The 14,937-nt window shown below is 41.7% G+C and overlaps 1 protein-coding gene across 1 annotated transcript; it reads left to right on the plus strand.

Moving 5' to 3' along the window:
• The first annotated feature begins 7,840 nt into the window (after positions 1-7,840).
• On the plus strand, positions 7,841-11,607 carry mafba (v-maf avian musculoaponeurotic fibrosarcoma oncogene homolog Ba). The gene has a single exon (XM_021566913.2). It carries the CDS (start codon positions 8,281-8,283, stop codon positions 9,490-9,492), a length of 1,212 nt encoding a protein of 403 aa, XP_021422588.1. The 5' UTR covers positions 7,841-8,280; the 3' UTR covers positions 9,493-11,607.
• The last annotated feature ends 3,330 nt before the right edge of the window (positions 11,608-14,937 follow it).

The following is a 14,937-nucleotide window of genomic DNA, read 5'->3' on the forward strand; positions in this document are numbered from 1 at the left end:
CCACGTACCCTCTGATAGGCTATAGCTCCACGTACCCTCTGATAGGCTATAGCTCCACGTACCCTCTGATAGGCTATAGCTCCACGTGCCCTCTGATAGGCTATAGCTCCACGTGCCCTCTGATAGGCTATAGCTCCACGTGCCCTCTGATAGGCTATAGCTCCACCGTGTCCTCTGATACAATACAGTTCCACCGTGTCCTCTGATAGGCTATAGTTCCACCGTGTCCTCTGATAGGCTATAGCTCCACCGTGTCCTCTGATACACAACAGTTCCACCGTGTCCTCTGATAGGCTATAGCTCCACCGTGTCCTCTGATAGGCTATAACTCCACCGTACCCTCTGAAAAGCTAAAGCTCCCCCATGCCCTCTGATAGACTATAGCTCCACTGTGTCCTCTGAAACGCTATAGGTGTACCGTGTCTTCTGATAGGCTTTAGGTGTACTATGTCCTCTGATAGGCTGTAGGTGTAGTTTTCAGCAAATTGCTTATACCTATCCAATCCTCTCAGATCTACTCAAGTGCCTATGGGAGTTAAGTATGCTAGCCACTTCTAATGCTTACACATTTCCATGTTTGTACTGCAGTACAGTAGTGTTGTAATTACTGCAGGTCAAATGCATGTCCAGGAGTCCTGTGGTCGTGGTTCTATGGTCCACCTGGGAGCAGAATCAGCACAACCTGCAGGTCAGCCGTCCATTCCCCCTAACCCTAACCCTGGCCTGACTCTAATTCAATGGCACCACTGCGCCTAATGCCAGACACACTCACACTACTGTACTTATATGTATCCTCCCATTTACCTGACCGCAGTACTACCACACCCCTGACCCCTCTCTAAAGCCACAGCACCAACGTTCACAGACAGTGTACTTAAGCATCCGTTCATTCTCTCTATCCGCTATGCGACCACACCCCAGGTCCTGCTGTAAACCCAAAGCACCATGGTTGTACTGCCACACACACAGTCATACTGCAGGCTACTGTACTTACTGTAAACATGTTGCCATGGATATTCATACTGTTTACTGGAACAGTGTTGTCTGCATATTCAATCAATGAAAATGCAGAATAGTAGTAGTAGTAGTAGTAGTAGTAGTACTACTATATTCAGCATGTAGTATAATTTGGTACCAGTATAAGTTCTATATTTTCATTACAATGCAACCATTGTTTCATGCACTAGTTGTTCATCTGATTGACTACATGGTTAATAAATAAGCTAACACAGATTTTCATGGTTATTGCACCAATAAAGGTTAACATCAGGATCTATGGATGGGTAAACCACCAATGACATTATTTTGTGACCTCTTCCACAGATATCTGTCCTCCAACTTTGAGGCCCATTGAACTCTTTTCTTTAATCTTCACTCAATAAAGTAAACAGATGACGCATATTTTCCAGAACATTACATGGGGTTGGAAATGTAATATACCCTGTAAGTATGACTCCGGCCCCATGTGCCCACAATTAGACCGAGACATGAAATACGGAGGATACTCCTCGACAGTGACATTTTAATGTTATATTTCATTTCAGGGAAAGAGATCTTTTCATGCCAAGAATAATGGTTGGCTGGGTTCTGCATGTCTAGAAAAAAGGCAGACCACGCAGCGTCTCTCTAATAGTTGATGGTGTAATGGAACCAAATGGTCTCCAGGCAGACGAGATGGACGGAGACGCGGGGTGCATGTGGCTACGATGGATTATGTGCAAATGGAGTGCGTTCATTTACTTATACATGATGAATTATGCCAATTAATAAAAATGTTTTGACGAACTGTTAACATGATTCATTTGTTATAGTGATTGGCAACTATAGACATTTTTGTTATGATGAGTTATGGGATGTTATAGTGAGTTTAATAAAAAGTTTAGCTGTATATTTTGCCTATCTCGGTAAACAAGATTGGTTGAAAGACATGTTTTAATTATTTTTTATTTTCTTACATGTTTTTTTTTACATATTGTGCCTATAGGGATGTAGCTATATGATACTGTAACATGCATTTCACCAAAGGCCTGTTGGTATGGAGCCAGTTAATTTTACATCACCCATTGATATCCCAATCAAATCTATAATTGCATAACTGTGTAACTTTTTTCTTGGAGGGTCAAACGAGAGCAAAATGTCAGGGTATTTCATGTTCTTTATCCTTTGTTTTATTTACTGCATATCACTCAACCACATTCCCCATACTTGGAATTGGCCTGCATTACAGCACAACCTGAAATTATTTTGGAGACAAGCAGATTGATGTGGTTAGTATTATTTATTTAATCTCTTTCTCTCTCTCTCCCTTTGGCTCACCGTTTCAGTGCCCGATGAAATTTTTGTGAAAAGGACAGACACGAGTTAAAAAACAAGATTGCGCGACCCCTCAATTCGCATAACACATAATTATGCTACATTCCTGCAAGGCGTGACATTCTAATGACAAAAAATCTTTGCATACACTTTGATTATCTGACTTTTGTCGTGTTGCTCTGTTTTCAACCATAATCCTTTCTCTAGGATAGCCTACACCACAAAGTCCATATATATTCAGGTTCAATACAGTTAGGATATACTATTTAGCCATCACCACCTGTCCAACTCTCCGTGTCAATGTGACACATACACACGAATGCACACACGAATGCAACTCTGCTCTAAGAAATAAGCTCTATATTCTCCGACCAGTAGCCTAGACCCTGGCCTTCTTCGGGACAGATACATCACTGCATTAGTGAAACAGACCATAGGAACACATGTTTTGGATAAGCCTACATGTATCTCCATATGTCTTAAAAAGGTGTCGGCCTAGTGTTGCATTTACATAAAATGCTAACTTAGTTCTTCCTCTGAGTCAGTCTTTATTAAGGGTAAGCATTTGGTGTTCACTGCTAAATCGATTCCCCTTTTCATATTTATGAGAGGCATTTCCACTTATCTCACCACTTGTTCTGTCTTTAAAGACTTCCCCAGTCAATTATCGCTCTCGGGGATGTTAGATACTTTTAGAGGTATAGTCCTGGACACAGCGTAGCCTACATAGCGATGACACGCCTTAATAATACATGTTTTCACTGCAGTTCATCGATCTTCTTCGAGTAAACAAGAATATCTGAGTTACTGTACAGATATTCAACTCTAAATTAACGACAATCTCATCTCGACGGTAGAGATGACAGACTGCACAAAATGTTGTCTTCTTTAAAAATCGACATTTTTCTCACTTTTTTTGAAAGCTTGTTCAGCTAAATAACTATATTTTTGTATTTATCATTTTACTATAGCTTATCAATTGATCTGCCCACGTTGAAGTCGGTGTTGAGCTGTAGTAACTTGGTCATATTGTGTGGAATGCTTATGGTTTAGTTTCTATATGGAGAGGTAATTATCAGACGGGATCATTTTGAAACTAATATTGAAAATAATTTATGACTCCCCCTTGTCCAACTCAATATCAGAGCTAAGGTCTCTACCACTGTTTTTATATATAGCAAGTAAAATCGACCATGAAGTGATAAGTATTTAGGCACGCTCTCGTGAACTGTAATTTGGTTGGGTTGAATAATATAGTCCAAACTTTAACTGGATTGGGTTGAATAATATAGTCCAAAATGATGACTATGACTGAACAACGTAAGCATAGAGATATATATCCTACAGACAGACTAAACATGCTCATTCTTTATAGTAGAACATATTCAACTGACTAAACATACAGGCATATAGAATTATTCTAGACTTTTAACTATGAAGTAAGCATAAAAGGTTAATTGCATTCGATAAGGGGCTTGGTTAAATCACAGTCGTATAATTTTCGGCCTATGAACAATTTCTCACTCTTTCTCTCTCCTAATCATATTGTAGAACTCGAGAAGCGCCAGTGACACTTTGGGCTCTAGAACCCGGGGGTCATTGGTACACCCTAGCGCGCAATGCTCTTGTCCTCGGTCTAGAGCGCTCTCGCGCACTGTGGCTGAGTGCGTTAAAGCCACGGTGACTCGCGAGGCTCTCCGTGCGCAACACACTACAAAGCATCATTATATATCTGCCCCTCTCTCACACGCAAACACACATTCTCTCTCTCTCTCGCTCGCTCGCACGCACGCAAACACACACACAAACACACACACTTTCCTCTCTCTCTTTCCTGGAATTGATGGATGATCTGTAGGGGATATTTGCGTTAATCATTATACATGCAAATAGGTCCAGCAAACAACCATACACCATTACCCACTTCATAAAGACGAACCGGTCCGTTTCAAATTTGTAAAAGTTTAGTCAATGGAGAAAAATACAGAAGCCTCTGAAACAGAATCATAAAGCCAACAGCTCGAGCCTCTGTTGTTATGCCCAGCCGCAAGACCTGCGCGCGCCACGCCATCCTTACCTACAGTGCTGCTGGAATAAAAGCGCTCTGAAGTACTGCAAGCCAATACACATCCAGTTCGCTGGTGGAGACTTGATTTAGCTGAAGCCGCCACTCCCAACATTATCAAACCAGCAGGCCTCGTGCCCCCTCGCCCTCATAGTAGCAGGTGCCATGGCCTCGTGCCCCTCGTCGTTACCGGAGCAGGTGCCATGACCTCGTGCCCCTCGCCGTTACAGGAGCAGGTGACATGGCCTCGTGCTCCCGGTGCGAGGTGTGTTGCTGTGGGGAGCGCGTGCCTCCTCACCACTACAGAGTCCGTTGTGCCCTGCACTGTTTAAATGTGAACATTTTAAAGGTGATTTTATTTCTTGTTATTCATTCCTAAAATCCGTAGGACGGGAGACTCATTAGAGGCTAAATAAGCAAACATCAACACTTTTTTTCGCTGTCCATAAGCACACGGATCACTTAATAGATCATTAACCAGCGATATGCTGCTGACATGGACTCTTTTTACATCTCGCGTCTCCATTACAGCCATGCTATTACCGAAGGGGGTAGAGCCGACGGCGGCCTGCCTGCCTGCTTGGCTATTACGACAGGCCGGGGTATATTAGAGCGCATTACACGCTAATGGCGCTGCCTTCAGGTCCGAATAAAACCAACAAGCTCTCAGTCTCACTGCAGAATTAGAAACATGGTGTTAAACTTTGTTCGACTCGGCTGGGATAGATACGAGGCTTTTACGCAGTACAACAGTCAGGTCTACGAGTAGTTTTATAGCTCATGATACTGGGTTGGTAGTACTATACCTGTAGTATTTGATACCCCTCCATTGCTTAATTCATTGTACCCTATCGTATGGTCTGGTAGCCTATACACCGGGCGTTTGGGATAATGCTGTCAGGGTTCGGTACGCGCTCTGCCTCTGGGAGTGTTTCAGGGAATAGTTGTTAAAGAGGGACTAACGCTGTCGCCGGCCCAACGCTTCAGCCCTATATACAGTACCTTCACTCAGGCAGTCAGTGCGCTTGAGACGTGCCTGGTGATCTGCTGACATTAGAAACGGTATAGATTAATAGTTTTACGTAGGAAGATGGATTAAATGATTGGTTTTCAAATAATGTAACAATTAATATATTTTGATATAAAAACTTTTATTGGAAATGTAATTATGTTATTATAGCCTAAGTGAGTAGTATCGTAAACAATAATAGCGTTAAAGTAAAAACCTGCTAATAAAAACAACACATAATAATAATAATAATAATAATAATAATAATAATAATACACTTTTGGCCAACCATATTCGTCCATTTTGTGTGTGTGTGTGTGGGGGGGGGGGGGGGGGGGGGTGAAGTCTTGATCGCTTCTGTCAGAAAGTAGAGTTGCCTATATATTTATCACTGCATAAAACGTCAATTGATGTCTTCCAGCCTTTAGTCGTCTACTCTTATAAAAGCTCGAATTACTTATAGGCCTAACATTGACAATGTGAGAGAACATTCCTTCACTTTTTGCTGCTACTCAAGTCAGTCATGAGTTTATTCGATTTTTATTACATTTTAAAACCAGACAAAAATATGGGAACGTGTTTTTTTTTTTTTGTAGCATAATATGGACTGAATCATGCAAATAACCTCTGAATTATCCGAATGGAAAAATGTGTGAGAAGATTGGAATTTGTAGTTTATTTCAGCATCTTGATACATCGTGAAGAAATGCGGAGTTGAAGTTAATGAAGTATTTAAACAAACAGGTATTGGATGATGTGTGCATGTGGCACCCGGTCCCCTCCATCTTCAGTCTAATCGATAAGTACTGGCCGGGGCCATGAGCTCAGGCGTGGATATGAGGTGGAAACGGGATAATAATAGAATCGATTCATCAAATTGACTAATTTACAAGTAACTTCCTTCTGCAGGAAATCAAGACATCTCTTAGAACAGATAAAGGCAATTATTCCAATGTAAATAAATGCAAAGGCCCACAATTCACTGTTATATTCCTGAAGGTCTTATTTTATTGTCCCATAACTATTTGTTTGCCCTTAGAATATGTAATGTGAATGTGAACTTAATTTTACTTTATAATACGGCTACTAATAACAACTACATACAAAAGTATCTAATAAAGTGTTATGTATAAACAAAATCAATTCCTAAAAGAAAAACGGTTAATCAAATGCATGATTAAATTAGTGTCTAATTGAACGAAAAACCAATATTGCCTAGCGAGGCCTCCGTGCAGCGTCCATTAGAACCACGGAGCGGCAGTCTTGAGCCTCTTTTCACAGTACCTACTCACCAGTGGTGCTGTTCAAAGCTTCCAATGCTTTGCCATATACGCACTACACAATGTTCGAGCCAAGAAAGAGCGTTCTGTCTCTCGCTCGGCCTCCATGCTGATATTACCATTGGCACGATGTCAGAATGTACTTGTACTCTATAGTCTAAGAACATAACCTTTTCTCAATGTCTTTGAATCCGGGAGTATGTTGTCAAGATTTGGAACTTGGAAGTACGTGCATATCTACATTGGGAAAAACACACATACAAAGAATATAATAGTCTAGGCCTATGCCAATAGTCTATATCTGGTGAAAATAATTGTGGATTAGATAGAAATATTAATTGAAGGTCAGAAACAAATCGAGTAGACCACAGAACGACAGCATTTAGTGATTCGGAATAAACTATGTTGGTAAAGAACAGCATTTGGAGATTCAATTACAAAGGAGGTTTTAAGAATAATGTAGGTTATAGTTAGATTTTCAGAATCATGTTTCTCTAGTTGGAAAATTAGAAATATATAGGTTACGTTTTGAAGAGGCAACAGCTCACTTTCCCCCATTGAAAAGTCCAATTAAAAAGGCCTGTCTTCAAAACAGGTTACTAAACAACGTCCCAATGCATGTGAATGGTTACTTTGTCATTATTGAATCTTACATTTTACTCCAGGTTTGAAATGATTTAGTTATTTTGTGCCTTTAAAGGGGTTTATGCGTGGGTAAAGGTTAAATTATAATACCGTAAAACACTTAAAATATTATAATACCGTAAAACACTTTTCAACAAAAACATCAAGTTTTTATGGATCCTTATGTATGCAGATCACTTCATTCTCTCTGTTCACTCAGTGTAAACTGGGAGATAATTGCCGTAGAAGAGGGGAATTAGGCCTAAAACGTGGGCTGTTAAACGATAACATGCCATTGGTTCTCCTAAGTGAAGGCATTCAGCTTTTCACTCCCTCTACCCTTTCTCACCCCCTCCTTCGTAGCTGTCAGAAAGAGCGCTCCGCTCTCCCTCCTCCCTCTCCTCCAACCTCTCCCCTCCTTTATTCTAATCCAGAGAATACACCGCTCCCTATTGGAGAGGGGCAGGCAAGGGGACCTGCCTTCCAGCTTGACGTCACAGTGCGCTATAAGCATAAAGTGCTGGCAGGCAGTCAGCGCAGTCTGCTGAATACTCGAGACTGAGTGTGTCAGGAAGGAAAGGAGAGCTCAAATCTCTGCGGTGCAGAGCTGGAAGGCTGCTTCTCCAAGCAAAAAAACAGACTCCATAGTCTCAGCTACTTCTTCTTTTCCTGGCGAAAACAAGGACTATACCTTATATCTACAACGTTGACGAGGACAGGACAGGAGCCTGCGTCAACGACAACTCGGTATTATTTTTATTTATGTTTTTATTTTTTAAGTTCATTTGTTCTGAAAGGACTGACGGTTTACTTTTGCACTGAGACAACATTCTTTCTACATCTACTTCTCGTCTGTTGACCAGAGCCAGCTAGCAGAAAGAAGTAGGCTACATGACGAAAATTCCCATGTCGTTTGCAGTGCACTAGTCTCAAAGTTTGTTCCACTTGTTTTTAGTTTTCTACTTTTTTACCTCTCCGGACGGTGTTACATGCAACAGTACACGAGTCTGCAGCATTGGAGCAATAGGAAAAACTACTGCATGAGACAAGCGAGTGGAGAAGAGACGCTTATTATTAACAAGTCTGTTTTCGCGACGCTGGCAACCACCTTCACCCATCTGCATCAGAGTCGCGGCAGCACCATGAGCGCAGAGCTGAGCATGGGCCCTGAGCTCCCCAACAGCCCTCTGGCTCTGGAATACGTCAACGACTTTGACCTAATGAAGTTCGACGTGAAGAAAGAAGGTCTGGCCGGGCTGGAACGCGCCGGGGTGCGCCAGTGCACTCGGCTCCAGCCCCAGGGTTCTGTGTCCTCCACCCCGATCAGCACACCATGTAGCTCGGTACCCTCCTCGCCCAGCTTCAGCCCCACAGAGCAGAAGAACCATCTGGAGGAGCTGTACTGGATGCCCAACGGCGGGTACCACCAGCAGATCGATCCCCAGACGCTCAGCCTGACCCCGGAGGACGCAGTGGAGGCCCTGATCGGAGCCACGGCCCACGGCCACCCCCCACCCCAGCACGTCCAGCAGCAGCTGCAGCAGGGCGCCTTCGATGGCTACAGAGGCCCTCACCAACACCACAACCATCATGGCCATCCCCAGCAGCACCATCATCCCTATGGGGGAGGCATCCCACACCACCCTGATGACCTTTCTGGACACCCGGGGGGGCTCAGCCACCCCCACACCCAGCACCACCACCACCACCACAGCCAGGACCCAGACAGCCCGTCCCCCGTCTCTCCAGACTCCCACCAAGCCCTCCACCACCACCGCCACCATCACCACCACGGCCACTCGGGCCAGGGGCACCATGGCTCAGGCAACGTGGAGGACCGCTTCTCTGACGACCAGCTGGTGTCCATGTCTGTGAGGGAGCTGAACAGACACCTGCGGGGATTCACCAAGGACGATGTCATCCGCCTCAAGCAGAAGAGGCGGACCCTGAAGAACCGGGGCTACGCACAGTCCTGCCGTTACAAGCGGGTGCAGCAGAAGCACGTGCTGGAGAATGAGAAGACTCATCTGATAGACCAGGTGGAGGCGCTCAAGGCGGAGATCAACCGGCTGGCACGCGAGAGGGACGCCTACAAACTCAAGTGCGAGAAACTGACGGGAACGGGAGCGAATAACGGGATCCGCGAGGCTGGGTCTAGGCCTACTAGTGACAACCCGTCATCCCCAGAGTTTTTCATGTGAGTTGTTATTATAGCTCTATTGACTCACCCCTACCCCACCACCAACTGATGCTAATGAACAAACAATAATAATCAAATACCCCTTCATATTTACTGTACTAATGACAGTCAACAACTATATTCATATTAGAAGAATAATCCATAAAATAATATTCTCATATCTAACCATCTCTCTCGATCCACGTGACAACTGAGATACAAAGAACAAGGTAGAATGTTGGGTCAACGCCGCGCATCTTTGTAGATTAGTTGCTTGTAGTGAATATACTTTTTTCATCTTCCTGGGAGAAGAGAGAAGCGGCGGGTGAACTTTCCTCTTTTTAGGCTATACTGCTTTTACTGTGTCTGTTAGTGGGATGACCGCCCGACCTGGGCCTACACAACAAACAACGCAGAGAGAAGCGTTTTGAGACTCACATTCGACACTGGGCCTGAAAAAGGAAAAGAGAGTTGCTAAACAAGACTCCACATTATGCAAACTTTACTTCTGTCTACTTACATGTTATGCAACATCTCATTTGTTTATTGCCTGCTTGGTTATATTCGAATATATATTAAAACAAAATCTGCATTAAAATATTAATCCTGCATGCTGGACATGTACGGTAATCATTTCTATTTTGTACTTTCTTTTTGTTTCTCGTGTATCTTAAGAGCATGTCGTTGATCTGCGCTTCTCCATAGTGTTGTGGGGTTTAGAGGAATGGAATGAGGACAGTAGGCCTTCTGTAGCCTTGTAAATATTACGCAACCGCAAAACTGCACACCAAGATCGAGGAGGCTGGTTTTTAACTTCTTTCTTTCTTTGAGTTGTGTTTTATTATTTTTTTCTTGTTGTTTGATTTTCATTTTGTGGGTATTGATTCAGAGATATGGGCATTTTGCAGTTGCATTTAAAGACAACAAACTTTGTATATTAAGTGCACTTTTTGGATAGCCTAATGATTTGTTTTACGTTTTCATTTTGAGTTTTGTACAGACCCCCTTGAAGGAAGACATACTATTATTCTATAATAATAATAATAATAATAATAAGACAAGATAGATGCAAGCTTAATAATAACCTTATGACACAATGGGATAATAGTGCGAAGCTGTCTAAACAAACGCATAGCTAGAATATTAGCAGATGAGTGATGGTTCTTTGCGCACCACATTTACGCACCATGCATAACTTTGTGTTCTACTCCTAGGATGCATATAGGCTATAGTATATTTAAAAAAAAAACTGTTATACATGTTATTTCATTTCATTTCCGTCTGGTGCTGTAGTCAGCAGAGGTTTTCTTAGCCAGAAATGCCATTATGTTAACTATTGCGTAACCCTAACCCCATTATATAATGTGAAGAACAGAATAGTCACATAATTTCTCAACTTGATTAATGTATTTTATTGGGTGCAGCTGCATCGCATTAACAGTGATATACTATATATTTTGTACTCTTCCTCGGCAATATCAAGCATTTTTTAAAACATGTTCAACAACGTTAACCATTTCAGGGGTTTTATGTACAATTAACAAGTATTTAGATTGCGCATGCGTTTCAAAATACGAAGTTTAAATATATTAATGCTATATGTTTTCCTGATTATTTTTTTTTGCTGCCGGTCAGTAAAAATAAAGGATTCAGGTTGTGCAAAATCTCGAAATGAAAACTGTTGTGTATGTTATGTTATATGATATTATGTTTTCGTCTGTATTATTATTTGGTGATTCTGGTTCTGCTGGCCAGATGCATATTAAAGTTTTTATTTTAATGATTTAAATTAACAAACTGTCAGATCATATTGAATAAGCATGGTGCTTGCATTTAAAAAAAACTATTGTTGAAAAGTCATGCATTTAACAATCTCTTGGTTTGTTACTGATTCAACTGTGTTGAAATCAAATTGAAACTGCAGCAGCGGGTTGTTGTTTTGTTTTTCATTTCATGTATTTTGCGATGATGATGGGGATCAATTTTCAATCCTGTTTATATAAATAAGATACAAAAAAATATCTTAAATTTGAACTGTTATAGTTCCATTCAGGCTGGTTTCTGTTTCGTCTTATTTTTTGTTGTTGTTGGAAGAAATGGTTTCCTATTTTGCTTATTAAAGTCATTGAAATGGCAATTACCTTTCTCGACTGTTTATTCTATATACTCTCTCTCCCTCCCCCCTTTCTCCCCGAATTACGTCATGACCAAATTAACAGCAGGTCATGGAGGCAGGTAGACTTGCGGTTAAGGGCCAGTAACCAAAATGTTGCTGGTTCAAATTCCCGAGCCGACAGGTGAAACATCTGTCGCTGTGCCCTTGAGCAAGGCACTTAACCCTAAATGCTCCTGTAAATCGCTCTGGATATGAGTGTCTGCTAAATGTAACATGGAGTAATGTGAGCTAATGCGTCATCTCCGTTGCAAGCTACAGGCGGCTCCGATCTTATACACAGAGCTACACGTTTAGTTTACAGTTTCGAGAAAGTATGTTTTTAGGAAGACATGCCTACAGCGTTCTGGTAAATCTTTCCGTCACTAAAACACAGCCCAATTCCTGCCACACCGTTTTGAGCTGAATACGTCGGCTGTACTTTAGTCGTAGCGTATAAACCTACTGAACAGAAATATGTCATGTCCATTATAAGCTAAATACAGTTATGATAGCCTACGTAACGTGGTATAGGTGAAGGCATTTCCCGAGATACAGTAGCTGATATGAAGTCATAACATTGTGTTCATGAACGTGCAGCCTAAATGTGTATGCCTAAAGTCTACATGCACACTGTTGGAAATACAGACCAGTCTAATTTCTTAGTGAAAAAACATGGCCCTATTGGCTATTACTGAAACAAAGCTGCTGCACATGTTACAGAGGCAACATTAGTGTAGCAGGCCCACTGTGGCCATAGCCTACTTTACCAGTCTGTGATTGCGTTTTGCAGTCACTGGTAGCAGGCCTGTCATCAATTCTAGATTAGTCTCTTGATTTGAACACATTGCATGGTAGGAACCCTGGAATTTGACCAAATACTGCGCACAACAGAAGCATAATCCTTACTGGGACCACCCGTTCATCTCGTGCTGCAGTGCAACCTAGTCTCAGAGCATCTCGTATTATTCTGCAAGTAAATCTGAGACAATCCATTAAGTATGAAATGTTATCTTTGGTATGATTACATAAGTAAGATGGTTACTTAAGGCAAATAACTTAAATGTCTAGCAACCCAAAGGTTGTGAGTTCAAATCTCATCAAGGGCATCTTTGCAACTACTTAACGTGTTGGCTAACCTTAACCCCTAGCCTAGCTAACATCAGCGAGCTAGCAAACGTTAGCCACCTAGCTAGAATTCGTAACGTATCATAGGTTTTGCAAATTTGTAACATATTGTACGTTTTTCATTCGTAACACATAATACAAATTGTAATTCATAACATACAGTATCATACAACATGTATGATGGACGTCCACAAAGTAATATATACCATACAAAACGTACATTTCATGCTAAATTGAGTGTCTCGGATGTACATACAGAATAATAGGAAATGCTTTGAGACCAACAGACAACAATATGAAATGCTCTGAGACCAGGTTGACCAGGGAGACTCTGGGTACTGGCCTGTGCTGCTGACTTTTGCAGAAATCCCACCTTGCAGGTACCCACGGTAAAATAAGATCTTTGACATTGCAACTCTGCACAAACGGAAGGGAAAGAAAATGTAGCAATTCAAATCCCCAATTTATGGGAAATATCGTTATGATATTAATACTATAACCTACACAAGTTGTCTGTGATTTTAATTTGTATAGGCCCATTTCCTATAGGCCTACACAAACTGCATAGCGGATGCTGCATAACAGTGGCAGAGAAAGGTGAATTCCTTTCTATAGTCCTTGTTTTTTCCCCTGTCACAGGGCTGAATACTGCATTTACCAGAGACATCATGCCCATAAGGCATAGGGGCATGTGCCCTCTCAAATTTGTCCTGTTTAAAAATATATATATATTGTTGTGGTTGTTGTTGTTTCTCAGTAATACTACTAGCCACCTAGCAATTCTATGAAGCTAGCCCAGATAGGTTCCCAATCTCCCAACCTCATAACTGGCTGCCAAGAAGCCATTTCAGGCTATCAATCAAGTTGGAGTAGCTAGCTTGTCTAACTACAGGTAACTTCCAAAATAAAGGAAACATAAACTGTAGGGTGTTGGGCCACCACGAGCCAGAACAACTTCAATGCAGCTTGGCATAGATTCTACAAGTGTCTGGAACTCTATTGGAAAGATGCAACCCCATTCTTCAACAAGAAATTCCATAATTTGGTGTTTTGTTGATGGTGGTGGAAAATGCAGTCTTAGGGGCCGCTCCAGAGTCTCCCATAAGGGTTCAATTGGGTTGAGATCTGGTGACTGAGACTGCCATGTCATATGGCTTACATCGTTTAAATGCTCCTCAAACCAATCAGTAACCTCTCGTGCCATGTGGATGGGGGCATTGTCATCCTACGGGGGCATAGCCATGGTAGCCAAAATAATGGCCTGCCCAGCATTTTGATACATGACCCTAAGTATGACAGGATGTTAATTGCTTAATTAACTCAGGAACCATGTGTGGAAGCACCTGCTTTCAATATACTTTGTATCCCTCAGTTTCCATTATTTTGGCACTTACCTGTACCTTAGCTGGCATGCATCAGCGCCTGGTATGACAACTGCTTGGCCTCTGACCACAAGGCACAACAGAGGGTAGTGTGTACGGTCCAGTATATCACTGGGGCCAAGCTTCCTGCCATCCAGGACCTCAATACCAGGAGGTGTCAGAGAAGGCCCTAAAAATTGACAAAGACTCCAGCCACCCTAGTCATATACTGTTCTCTCTGCTACAACACAGCAAGCGGTACCGGAGCACCAAGTCTAGGTCTAAAAGGCTTCTTAACAGCATCTACCCCCCAGCCATAAGACCCCTGAACAGCTAACCAAATGGCAACCTGGATTATTTGCATTGACCCCCACCCTGTTACTGTTATTTTATTGTTGATATTTTTTTAAATATATTTTTAACATTTAAAATGTATTGTTTACTTCAGTTTATTTAGTAAATACTTTCTTAACACTTGTATTTGGCGCATGTGACAAATAACATATATATTTTTTTGATTTGATGCTTGCTGGCAATGTTTGTAGAATTTAGGAAAGCAAGCAATAACTACATGTACTGAATAATATTCACAATCCTTTCAATCTTTTAGACAGATTTTAGTAGAGAAGCATATTAAGTTTCTTTAAAAAAAGAAACACCATTCAGGGTACAGGCAGCTCAAGAGGTAGGCTTAGATATGCAGAAAAATAGACATATTTTTTCATAGAATTAAGCACACTGATTATGGCTCTAGATTTTCAAGAAAAAGCTGTCTCAGGTGTTTGAAAAATTTTAAATTCTCCAACTTCCGGACCCACCCCCCAGC

Source organism: Oncorhynchus mykiss, chromosome 16, assembly GCF_013265735.2.
Source record: "Oncorhynchus mykiss isolate Arlee chromosome 16, USDA_OmykA_1.1, whole genome shotgun sequence".
In the NCBI taxonomy this organism is placed as follows: domain Eukaryota; kingdom Metazoa; phylum Chordata; class Actinopteri; order Salmoniformes; family Salmonidae; genus Oncorhynchus; species Oncorhynchus mykiss.

What these genes read in the sequence shown, in the direction of transcription:
- mafba (XM_021566913.2), top strand. Translation starts at nt 8,281, where the DNA reads ATGCAACAGTACACGAGTCTGCAGCATTGGAGCAATAGGAAAAACTAC.